The 13,257-nt window shown below is 43.6% G+C and overlaps 1 protein-coding gene across 2 annotated transcripts in view; it reads right to left on the bottom strand.

Moving 5' to 3' along the window:
* ODAD2 (outer dynein arm docking complex subunit 2) overlaps positions 1 to 13,257 on the bottom strand; it is a 167,924-nt gene that overhangs the window by 89,141 nt on the left and 65,526 nt on the right. For both annotated transcript variants that reach the window (XM_075062259.1, XM_075062260.1), the window contains exons 10-14: positions 9,152 to 9,298; positions 8,714 to 8,923; positions 8,308 to 8,544; positions 4,660 to 4,770; positions 2,292 to 2,446 (exon numbers count right to left, since the gene is read on the bottom strand). In XM_075062259.1, the coding sequence (XP_074918360.1) occupies positions 2,292 to 2,446; positions 4,660 to 4,770; positions 8,308 to 8,544; positions 8,714 to 8,923; positions 9,152 to 9,298 (860 nt within the window). The remainder of the gene's footprint in view (positions 1 to 2,291; positions 2,447 to 4,659; positions 4,771 to 8,307; positions 8,545 to 8,713; positions 8,924 to 9,151; positions 9,299 to 13,257) is intronic.

Below are 13,257 nucleotides of genomic sequence, written 5' to 3'. Positions count from 1 at the left end.
GGGATCTGAACCATGGTGGATATGCACCCAACTGGGGTGCCGGGGTTGCTCAGTTCTGGAAGCATAGAAGCCAATCTCAGAGTCTAGTGAGGAAGGTGAGTCTGTTTCCTCTGGCCACAAGCGAGCTGACCCCCATCAGTATCAGGGAAATTGGCTGCAAGTCGGGTGGCACTAGAGAAATTACTGCAAGCTTCCTCTTCGAATCGCTGGAAATCACTGAGACACAGCAACAGTAGCATTCACCAGTACTGAATGGTGCACCAGGGCTGGACATGGCATCAAAGGATCTGACACATCTGATCCCAGTAACAGGCAGGAATCCTACACCGTGGGTGAATCCAGTGCTGACAAGTTCAATAGTTCCTGAGCTGCCTTGAACACTTCACATGTAGACAACACCAGCAAAGGCTCCTGACTCTGTGGTACTGCAAGCTGTACCAGTCCTGGGATTGGTCTTAGTGGGCCCTTCCTGGACTCTAGAGTCAACAATCCCTCTTTGCATGCAGGCTTTATCTAGGGAGTACCTCTTCTTCGCATGCCCTCAGTGTCCTTGGCTCCAATTGGTGCCTTGCCTGCAGATTTCAAAGGCCCACAATACTGAGTCCTTTGAGGACTTATGAAGTCTTTTCTTTGGTAACAGTGAGGACCGTCTGCTTATAGACACAGCTAGAATGGGCAGAGCACTCCTGACAGACTCAGACATGCTCAGTACCTGTTCCGAGTGGCACGGTTCCAGTGGAAGGCGAAGCACAGGCTCCAGGAGTAAGCACTTGTGCCTGACAACTCTGTACTTTTTAGGATAAAGTTTGAATCCTCTACAAATGTGATATTTGTCACCTACATTCACTTCCCCAAGACATTTAAAGCAGCTGGGGTGAAGGTCGCTCACTGGCATAAGTTTGCCACAGGACGAACAGGTCTTGAAACTGGAAGAATGCAATACAAATCTGCTACCAGGCCTGTTATCCAAACAGGCACCAGAGACCAAGCTTCACTAAGAACTAAACTAAACGTACTTTAGTAACTAACTATTTACAAAATACACCACTTTAGTCTTAACTAACATGACAGGTATCATATATACAAGAAGAGATGGAAGACTTGCAAATGCAAAGATCACAGCTCCAAATACCATCACTGGTGTAGAAAGGAACTGAGGTGGTTTGGGGCAGTGTGGCCCTTTATACTTGCATGCAGTGGTGCAAAGCACCAGAGGGTACTCACACTGCCCTAATGGGAAAAATCTTCAACAACAGTGCATGAGGCATGCACACACCTACAGTGACATGGCCATGTGCAATCACTCGAAGAAGAATCATTATTTTTCTTTCATAAACTTTCCAGAATACAACATGGCAACAAGAACAAGATACATCAGGCTGAATCCAACCTGTGTCTTATCTGATAATTATTCTACAGTACTTACTTTGCTTGACATTGTAGCCTGCGTATCTCTTCATATCAATTCTTACTGTTTTCTCTCTTCAGAGTTGTTCTTTCTGCCTTCCCTATAGCTGACAAGGTTTCAACTGAAGTCCATACAAGTAAAGGGTGCTCACTACTTTCCAGGGACTAGGTACATAAAGAATTTTGCTATGCATCTGTTTTTGTTTGTTTCTTTGTTTGTTTGTGAAAAATAACAGAATCTTTGAAGTTCAGGCAGAAGGGTTAGGATTATTTTCTTGAAAGATGACCTTCAGAACTTGGTGTGTATTACAATAACAATACAATTAGTATAGCTAGCCTCCTAGGGAAATCTTCCTAGTTCTTTGTTCCTCTTGAACAGGGTAATGTTTCTCCAAGAGAAAATATATTAACAGCACAAGACAACAAAGAAACAGCCAAACAATTTAAAAAATATCAATAGAGAAGGAAGATATAAATGATGCATAACAGAAAATTAAAAGGCTTGGGTAAATTGTGGGGAACCCACAAAACCCACGGACAGGCCACTTCACAAACCCTCTGTGACGATGGGAACTGCTGCCCTTAGGTTCAGGGTGGGAGGAGATACCTTAGAAGTCAGGGCATAGGTCCATGCATTTGTGTGCACACCCTTATCTGGCAATGGCAATTGCAGATCACCCATAAATACAGATTATTTATGCTGTAAATAGTAATAACCTGCCCAAGTGGTTATAGTTGGGCCAACACCACATAGAATATGGGGGCAAATAAAGGTTGCTTTAGTGATGTTATTTTGTACCCATGTTTAAGACAAAATGAGGCCATAAAATAAAAAGATACTAATAGAATACATATATTTGATAATATTAAGTTGTTACTCATACTTGGTCACATTTTCTCTGCTGATTGCACACTTCCAGATTGCTCCTGTCACTGCTGCTAATAGTTCTTTATTTTCAGAGTTACTGAGCAGAGTAGCAAGTGGTTGTAGGCCTCCATGATGCCTAACTAGGTCACGTGTCTCCTCATCTTCTGCACACTACACAACAAAATAAATATACAGAATATTTAAAACGTATAAAACAACGGCCCAGGAAGTCTGGTGTATTACCACAGTGACTGATACCAACTGATAGGGAACTTTATGTAATTATTTTATTTACTAAAATATTTTCAAAATATATTTTTTAATTTAATTCATATTACCAAATTAATAAAGGAATGAGGGTTCAGAACTATACATAACAATACAGAACAGTTCAGACAAATGTTCAGAAAACAAAGGAACAGATACTTGCACAAAACACATACACAGAAAACGTGTGCAGTTAACACAACTGTGCAAGCAAATTGCAAATGGGTATGTGTGCACACAAAAGACTAGTGCAGTGAACTACTGTATATGCAATTACAAATGCATGTTGTTATGTATATTTTTGTCTGTAGATTTCAGGCTTCCATTTCTAAAAAATTGGCCCTTAATTGCAAACAAAAATAAAACACTGAACATATGCTATTTTTCATTAATCAATTGTTCATACTTAAAAAGCATTTATTCCTCATTACTACATGCCACACATTTTTTTTATTACTATACAGGCAAAGTTTGGAATTTTAATTCCAAACCATTAAGCCATTTTAAGCCTGGCAAAGAACAAAATCTGAAAATGTTTCATAAATGATGAAAAACAGTTTTTTAAAACACTCCAATGATGAATGGATATTTTTTACTTTACCCTCCCCCACAAAAATGAATACTTATCTTAAGACAAATAGAAAATCTTTCAGCTCAGAAAGTCATTATCAGGAAAGATATAAAGTATTGAAAACAAAAGCTTAGAATGAAAACTACCTTCTCAGCCATAATTACACCACTGCTATTTTAATTGCTTTTGAGGGATCTGATCCTACAGAGCATTGAATGCACACAATTCTTACTGAAATCAACCAGTACTGAGTGCTCAAATTCTAGATGCAAACGTCTATGGGTTTTGTACCTGATATGTATAAAACTTGAGGTTAACACTACACCCATATTATTAAGATATATCTATTTAGGCCTCAAAACTGCAACTGGCTCTGCACAGGCTGAATCTGATATCAGAGGGTTCTGCAGGGGCATAGGGGACCCCAGATACAGAACCAGTTACAGAATTTGAGTCTGTTTCCTGCTACATCACCATCTTACTTAATATGACAAAATAACAGCCAGGTGTTAGAAAATCCAACTATTTTAGAAAGTGACAATTTTGAAATGCAAACAGGTCATGAAATCATAATCTCAAATGTTTGAGAACAGTAGGTGGGATCTGGGCTGGGGGTGCAGACTCCAGGTGGGGCCAGAAATCAGGGGTTCAGGGTGCAGTAGAGTGCTCCAGGCTGGTTCAGGGGGTTCAGAGTGTGGGACAGGGTATGGGCTCCACCTGGAGATGTGGGCTCTAGCATGGGACTGGGGCTGAGGAGTTTGGGGTGCAGGAGTGGGCTGGTGTAGGGTGTTGGGGTATTGCAGGGATGTGGGCTCTGAGAGGGAGTTTGGGTGCAGGATGGGACTCTGGACTGGGGCAGAGGGTTGGAGTGCAGGAGAGAGCTCAGGATCAGGGGCTGGCGTATGTGGGGAGGTGCAGGGTCCCGGCAGAGCTTACTGCAGCTCTCAGGAAGCCTCCGCCAGGTCCTGCAGCCCCTAGACACATAGGCAGGCAGGGGGCTCTGCACACTGCCATCATGCAGGCAGGCTCCACCCCCACAACTCCCACTGATCGTGTGTGGTTCCTGGCCAAATGGGAGCTGCAGAGCCGACACTCGGTGCGGGGGCAGTGCACAGAGCCTCCCTGGCCACCCATGCACCAAGGGGCTGCAAGGACCTGATGGCTGCTTCTAGGGAGCCACGTGGAGCTAGAGCAGGCAGGGAACTTGCCTTAGCCACGGGTCCCTGCTGCTCCACCGACCAGAATTTTAAAGGCCCAGTTGGCCATGCTGGACACCTGGCAACTGTATGTCAGCGCAGAATTGTGACATATTAGCATACTATGATTATTTTTAGGGATACAATAACTAATCATTACATTACAGATAAATCTCTTTAGATGTACAATAGAAAAAACTCAGAAAATTTAAACCACCGAACCACCCATATTTTCTTCAAGTAGAACTTTACTATACCACATATATAAGAGATCTTTATAGAATGTACTACACAAAAACAAACAGAAATACTATCATTAAATGATCTGATAATTAAAATCACACATTTACCTTAAAGATAGCACTGGCACAATGCATCTGAAGCTCCTCATTTTCACCACTCAGATTTTTCACAAGGTTTTCAATCATCCTCTCTGTCTTGATTGCAAGTCTGTAACTTGGCTATGAATGCAAGTTACATTTTTAGTTACATATATCAGCAAATATATAAGATTGTTGTCGTCCTAAAACCTACTGCACTATTAATGTAACTCCTAATCCTGCAAAGATTTGTGCATGTGATTAACTTTAAGCATATGAGTTTAAGCATGAGTCACCAATCTGACTAACTCTCTGGCCACTAGGCTGCATAGCCCTGATTGGGGGGGGGGTGGCTCTATTGACTCTGGACACTAGGCTGCACTACTCTGAAATCCAGCGGGATCATGTAAACTTAGCCATGGGGCTATAACAACACTTGCCCTATCCCAAAACAGTCATAAATACATGTTGTCAAACTTCCATGGCTCTGGAAGACATTCAAGAGATTTACTTCAAAATAGTTTATTCCTGTTTGAGTCAAATATTTCTCAAGGCTCTTTTCCGTGTGATTTTTTTTTAATGTAACAAAATCACATAAGAACAGAGCTGTTGTTTCCCTTCTTATAAGTAAGGCTAGTTGCCCTGCCTATGCGAAGACTGCTCAACACTTGCCATTATAAGACCCTGTTTTCGCTTGCTTATAACTTTGCCAAACTTTAACTGTTTGGCTGCAAGGAGCTCCTGGCTTTTTCCTTTTTCTTTTCTTTTTTTTTTAATTTCAACCAAAATGGTTCAGCTATTCCCAAGAAAAGACTAGGGGGAAATAAGCTGTTTTGCCCATGTTAAAACATTCTCGCAACCTTTTTTTGAAAATATCTAGTGCTCTCATGCTGTAGAGCAGGGACTTGAAATGTAGCAGAGCAGTGGCCTTTGTTCAGAGAGGTTCCTTAATTTGGCCTCCTTGTGCTTAGCATTATAATACAGTCTTTAATTACAAGGTCATATACTATTTTTCCACAGCACCCTTGCCTCATGAAGTGCACAAAATGGACCAGGGTTGAGTAGTGAAGGAGGCTGTTTTCCGTAGGACCCCTGCCACATATATTGCATAATTTGGCAAGTATGTAGAAAATGAAACGGGGTTACAGAAAGAAAAAGGAGGTTCTCATGGTAAAAGCAGCTGAATCCTGCCCTGGAGAATTGGATTCTATCCCTACCTCTGCCACATCACTGAAACCAAACTTTTCAGAGATGGTCACTAATTGTGTATATTTCTCATTTTCTGGGTGTCCAATTTAATAATCTGGGGTCTGATTTGCAGAGCACTCACAAATGGAAAGTGAAGTCAATGAGAACTAAGCTCTGCACATGTAAGTGCTATATATTGGTAAGGACTCAGAAAAATCGGATCATACGTGTCCCAAATTGGGAACCAATAATTCGTGGATACTTTTGATCTTAATATTGCTGTGTCTCCACTCCCCTTTGTAAAATAGCGATAATACCACCCCCTCACCTCTCAGGGAATTTATGAAGAAAAAATAATTAATATTTGTGAAGCATTCAGATACTATAGTTCTAAGACCATGAGGAAAGTAATAATTTTGTCTTCACAGCAGTGTTTGAACAGTGTGCAGTATATAAGGCCTAAGGCCATACAATGAACAATGAGAATAAAACTAAATATTGAATAGCTGCTGAGTAATTGAGCACTTTCCATCAACTGTGCACTGAATTCCTGTAGAAAAAAATAATATGAAATCATGTGCTCATGATTTTGCAACTTTAATGATCTACTAATGTAGTTTTTGTGTATAATTTTAATAGTATGCTTGTAAGAATTCTGTGCTTATTATAATAGCAATTCTCTATATAGTTCCATATTACTATGTAGAGCTAAAATACCTTGTCCATTTTAAATATAAACCACTATTTTTAAATGTTAAGGTCTGAAAAGTGACAAAAGTCAGGAAATACAAAGTTAGGAACTACAATGTGAATTAAAACCACGGTGTCACAGTCCTTACTTTGAATTTCCTGGCTTTCATTGGTTTAAATAAGATACTTACTCTACTTAAACACAGGACTAAATTATGCTCTCAGGTACACTAGTAAAATGGCACTGAAATACACTAAGTGGGGTTGCACCAATGTGCCTGAGAGCAGAATCCAGCCCATTTTTTTTTAAAGAAAGAAAAGTAATTTTAAAGCTGTAAAATGGATAATATTAAGTTCTGACCATTAGAGCAATCTTCTTGGCCATTTTATTTAGATAGACTTTTTAAACCCACACCAAAACAGATCAAAGTTTGGCAGTTTATAAAACCTGGATACGTCAAGACCGTACAATCTGTAATGGAAATTTTGACGGAAGTCATACACTTTCCTTTACTCCTTCTGAGACTGCCAAGATGCTGTTTTGTATAAAGCGCATGTATAATGTAAACTATTTAACTTGCGTTGTGATGGGATAAGCCTCCTGTCCACTGATCCACTAGTAGCCTTATACATATTTTGAATTCCCACATTTTCCTCCCTAAGAATTTTGTGTTTCCAATTCAGCTTTCTGTCATTTAAGTATATTACTGGGCCAGGATGTAGCTGTGACAACTTTTGAAAATCCACTTTTCAAATTTCTTGCAGTAAAAACAGACATTTTTGTCAAATATGAAAAATTTACAAAAATGAAAATCTTGAACTATATTAGTTTCATCTAATTTCTCTCACAAATCACTCCTGGCCTCCAGCACAAATATTATGTGATGACTGGGCCTTACAGCCTCATAAGCCATGACCTTCATTAAAAGACTTGTATAAGACACACCTACAGTACTCACTCTCCTGGGTCCAATGTTGCCCTTTAGATGGGACCAAACTACTTGATGGAATAGAGAGTGTACTACAGCGTTCTTCCAAAGGGTAGGTTGCCCAGGTTGACTTTGAGCCATCAGTTTAAAAAGGTTAGAAGTAGACTAGTTAAACTATAAGTATGTCTACACTGCACTTACACTGCACACACCCAGCAGGCGTAAATACCAGTATCAATGAGGCATGGCTTAGGCAAATAGAATAGAACAGCGGTTTTCAAACTTTATTTCTGGTGACCCAGTTGAAGAAAATTGTTCATGCCCATGACCCAATGGAGCTGGGGATGAGGGTTTTGGGGAGTGGGAGGGACTCAGGGCTGGGGCAGAGGGCTGGGATGTGGGGCCAGGAATGAGGGGTTCTGGGTGTGGGAGGGGACTCTTGGCTGGGGCAGGGAGTTGGGGTGTGGGAGGGGGTTAGGATTCTGGGCTGGGGGTGCAGACTCTGGGGTGGGTCCAGGGATGAGGGGTTTGGGGTGCAATGAGGGGGCTTTGGCTTTCGGGGGGCTCAGGGCTGGGGCAAGTAATTGGGGTGCAGGAGGGTGAGGGCTCTGGGATGAGGGTGCAGGCTCTGGGATGGGGATGGGGATGAGGGGTTTGGGGTGCAGGATGGGGGTCTGGGGTGGAGGGGGCTCAGGGCTGGGGCAGGGGATTGGGGCGCAGAGTTGGGGTGCGGGCTCCCAGTTAGCGGCACAGCAGGTCTGCTAAGACAGGCTTCTTGCCTGTCCTGGCACTGCTGTACCTACACATGTAATGCCTGTACTCTACATGCTGCCATAAGTGTACACATAGCCTAAGTGGTTATTTGGCTTACCTCAGATGCACACTCTTGTAATGTCCCCACCACAGGCGTTAACATGTTTGCATGTGGGGACTTTAGCAACCGAGCCAGCAATGGAATGCCTCCAGCCCTACGAATTGCTTCTTTATTTTTGGTGCTTTTGCTACAGCTCCAGAGCGCCAAAGCCCCACAGCGTGCTACTTCAATATCTTTTTCCTGATGTGGAGTCAGATTGGCTGATCCCAATGGAACACAGTCCAGTAGCCCAACCTGACAAAAACCAAAGAATTCTTAGTGTATTTACTGTTAATCAGGAAGAATGTAATTGTATTGCATTTTAATGATCTACAACTATTTTTTTTCCTGGCTAACAAATGACTTATAAGGTTGAAAAAAATATATAAATACAGTAAATGTGCTGATTTTAATCTCTACTTACTAGTCTCTTGATTCCGCCATGCTGTCTTACTGTCCTTCGTGCTCTTTTAAACCTGGCAACATTAGCAATTGTTTCAGCTGCCAGACATTTCAGATCCTTATCTGGGGAATCTAGTATTTTCACCATAATTTGTAAGCCCCCAAAATCAGCAATTGTACGTCTGATTTGTGAATTCTGACTAATTTCCTTCAGGATTTTTAAAGAACCAATCTAAACAGAGGAAGATATTAAATGTGAGTCATTATTTAAGAATATATAATCATTTTAGCTAGCAATCATTTAAAAGAATAGATGATCTAACATATTCTCTCTTTTATATGGAACCCTTTAAACAACACTTCTTTATATCATATATTCCATGGGATGGGGGGGAGGGGTAGAGCATTCTAATATTAGCTAGCATATACAAGGTCAATTTATTTAGACAAATTTACTTACCTTACATTTAATTTCTTCCGTATCAAGTAAATTAATTAGTACTTCAAGACCTCCAACATCTCTGATGGCCAGTTGACAAGTTTCTTGAGCCAAGTTAAAATCTCTCATTGAACATAATGCAATTACTGTAGCTGTCTGGTTACCTCCCTAAAACAATGTAAAAATTATTATAGCTACAGGTAAAACACAACCTTATTATTAAATTAACATACTGAAACTGACCCTATGTATCAGTTCTTGGCCTTTCACTATTTAACATTTGTATCAGCGACATGGATGAAAACATACAATTATTACTAATAAAGTTTGCAGATGATACAAAAATTGAGGGAGTAGTAAATAATTAAAAGGACAGTTCACTGATATAGAACAATCTGAAGAGTCAAGATAGTTAATCAGCTGAACATGAGCTTAGAGAGCAATGCAGTGGTTAAAAGTGCAAATGCAACCTTCAATGTATATATAGGGAAATACTGAATAGAAGTAGGGAGGTTATATTATCTCTGGATATGTCACTGGTGCTACCATTACTGGAATATCATCTCCAGTTCTTGTGTCCACTGTTTACTGTAGAAAAATTGCAGAGGGTTCAGAGAAGAGCCACAAGAATGATTAAAGGATTAAACAATATACCTTACATAGAGAGAGACTCCAGGACCTCAATCTATTTAGCTTATCAAAGAGCAGGTTACGGGGTGATTTGATCAAAGTCTAGTAAGTACCTACGCTGGAGAACAGAAATTTGATCATAGAAGGCTCTTCAGTCTAGCAGACAAAGGTACAACAAAATCCAATGGCTGAAAGTTGAAGCTAGACAAATTCAGACTAAAAATAAGGCACATTTTTAACAGTGAGGCTAATTAACCATTAGAACAATTTACCAAAGGCTGTGGTGGATTCTCCATCACTGGAAATTTTCAAATCAAGATTGGATGTTTTTCTGAAAGATCTGCTCTAGTCTAGTTCTATTAGATGGAAGGAGGAATTAATTCAGGGAAGGCCTATGGCCTGTGTTATATCAGAGATCAAACTAGATGACCACAATGATCCTTTGTGACCTTAGAATCTATGACTCTATAAAACCCCTACATCCAAACATCCTTTTGAACTCTACGAAAGTTGGGCCAACATCTAAATCTACAGGGAACTTAGGTTAGCATGTGCAAGATTAGTGGCTACTGAGCATGTGCAGTACAGGGTGACAGAGAGGTTAGTTAACTGAGTAGCTAGCTGGTCAGACCCCATTCATACAGGTCACAACTTGTTTTAAAGGTCAGAGCTGTCAATCAGAACTCTGAAGTAATAGTTGATACGGGGCATGTACATTTCTTAGAAAGGTATATTAGGAGAACATTAGAGTGCCACATAAAAGGCCAGCTAACAGCAGGCAAATTTGCACAAGAAGAGCTGCACTGGAGAGAGATTCAATCAGGAGAAGATGGGAACTGGAAGCCAGCAAAGAGAAAGCTGCTGGAAAGAAATCAGAAAAGCAGCTGCAGAGAGAGAGAAGAAAACCGGAGTGGAGCAAAGCTCACTGAACAGCAACAGTGATTAAAGATTTACAAAGCAGCAACAGAGATTTTTTAGGGATACCAATGGATTTATAAAATAAGCTCAGGATGGGATTAACCTTTTGTGGGCTCTGGCACCTGGACCATAGTCCCGCCCTCTACTCCACCTGCACTCTCCATCGAGGCTCCGCTCCAGCTCGGCCTCTTCCCTCCTGAGGCCTCATCCACGCTCCACCTTGAGGCTCTGCCCCCCACTCTGCCTCTTCCCCCCAAGACCCCACACACCACTCGATGGGGGCAAGAGGGCAAAAAGAAGCGAGCAGGGGGTGAGGCGGGGAAGGGGTGGAGAGGAGCAAGCAGCAGGAGGGGCCTTGGGTGGGGTGACAGATGGGATGGGGGCAGATCAATGGTCCAGGCATTGGAGCCCCTTCTGAGTGTGGGCCCGGTGCCATGGCGCCATTGTAAACCCAGTACTGAGTAAATTTGCCAGTTTTTGATACAATTTTTAGTATCGTATAGTTTGGCACAGTATTTAACGTGTGTATGCTTGGAATGTTTGTGTTTTTATTGTATTTTACTTCTATAATACTTAAAGTATTATTTAAGAACCGCTGTCATCAATTTCATGGAATCATAGGACCGGAAGGGACCTTGAGAGGTCATCTAGTCCAGTCCCCTGCACTCATGGCAGGACTAAGTATTATCTAGACCGGGATCGGCAGCCTTTCAGAAGTGGTGTGCCGAGTCTTCATTTATTCACTCTGATTTAAGGTTTCACGTGCCAGTAATACCTTTTAACATTTTTAGAAGTGTGGTAAGATACGCACGCAGCCGACTGTTAACATCATTGAACAAGAGCAGTGCACCACACTGATAGCTATTGACAACAAGAAGGTCTCTTTCTATAACTCTATAATATATAACTAAACTATTCTTGTATGTAAAGTAAATAAGGTTTTTAAAATGTTTAAGAAGCTTCATTTAAAATTAAATTAAAATGCAGAGCCCCCTGGACCGGTGGCCAGGACCCGGGCAGTGTGAGTGCCACTGAAAATCAGCTCCTGTGCCGCCTTCGGCATAGGTTGCCTACCCCTGATCTAGACCATCTCTGACAGGTGTTTGTCTAACCTGCCCTTAAACATCTCCAATGACAGAGATCCCACAACCTTCCTGGACAATTTATTCCAGTGCTTAACCACCCTGACAGTTAGGAAGTTTTTCCTAATGTTCAACCTAAACCTCCCTTGCTGCAATTTAAGTCCATTGCTTCTTGTCCTATCCTCAGCGGTTAAGAACAATTTTTCTCCCTCCTCCTTGTAACAACCTTATATGTACTTGAAAACTGTTATCAAGTCCCCTCTCAGTCTTCTCTTTTCCAGACTAAGCACACCCAATTTTTTCAATCTTCCCACTGACCACTTGTAACAAAGCGCTACACTCAGAATCATTTAAACTATTGGTTCTCAAACTGGGGGTCGCAAGCCAGTTATGTGGGGAGTTGCGAGTCCCAACCTTGGTGCTCAGCTGTGAGCCCCGACACTGACCCCTGCGCCAGGCTGTGAGCCCTGACCCCAGCACGCAGCTGTGAGCCCCAACCACGACCCCTGCGCTGGGCTGTGAGCCCCAACTCTGACCCCTGTGCCGAGCTGTGAGCCCTGACTCTGGCACGCAGGTGTAAGCCCCGACCCCGACCCCTGCGCTGGGCTGTGAGCCCCAACCCAGACCCCTGCGCTGGGCTGTGAGCCCTGGCCCCAACCCCTGCACTGGGCTATGAGCCCCGACCCAGACCCCTGCGCTGGGCTGTGAGCCCTGACCCCAACCCCTGCGCTGGGCTATGAGCCCTGACTCCGACCCCTGCGCTGGGCTGTGAGCCCCGACCCTGACCCCTGCACTGGGCTACGAGCCCCGACCCTGACCCCTGCGTTGGGCTGTGAGCCCGGACCCCGACCCCTGCACTGGGCTGTGAGCCCCGACCCTGACCCCTGCGTTGGGCTGTGAGCCCAGTCCCCGACCCCTGTGCTGGGCTGTGAGCCCTGACCCCGACCCCTGCGCCGGGCTGTGAGCCCCAACAGGACGCGTGGTTGCAAGCCCCGACCCCAACCCTGGCCAGGAGTGAGGCTTTGAGCTCCAGCCAGGTGCGGAGCAGCGAGCCCCAACTACAACCCCCAATGGGGCTGTGAGCCCAGATCCCAACTCTGGCCAGAAGTGGGGCTGCAAGCTCCAGGCAGGCGCGGGGCTGTGATCCCCGACCCCAACAAGGATGCATGGCTGCAAGTCCCGACCCCAACCCTGGCCAGGAACGGGGCTGTGAGCTCCGGCCAGGCATGGGGCATGAGCCCTGACTCCGACCCCCACATGGGGCTGAGAACACCGACTCTGACCCCCGATGGGGCTGCGAGCCCAGACCCTAACTCTGGCCAGGAATGGGGCTGCGAGCTCTGGGCAGGCGCAGGGCTGTGATCCCCGACTCCAACTGCCAGGCAGGGTTATGAGTCCCCACCCCAACCAGGAGAGGGGCTGTGAGCCCTGAGCTAGGGCATCCAGGATACTGTGAGCCCTGACCCCTGTACTGGGGTTGTCAAGCAGAGCCAGGAC

Source organism: Chelonoidis abingdonii, chromosome 2 (assembly GCF_003597395.2).
Source record: "Chelonoidis abingdonii isolate Lonesome George chromosome 2, CheloAbing_2.0, whole genome shotgun sequence".
NCBI lineage: Eukaryota > Metazoa > Chordata > Testudines > Testudinidae > Chelonoidis > Chelonoidis abingdonii.
Note: the sequence above shows the minus strand (reverse complement) of the source record. Positions and strands in the feature narration are given on the sequence as shown.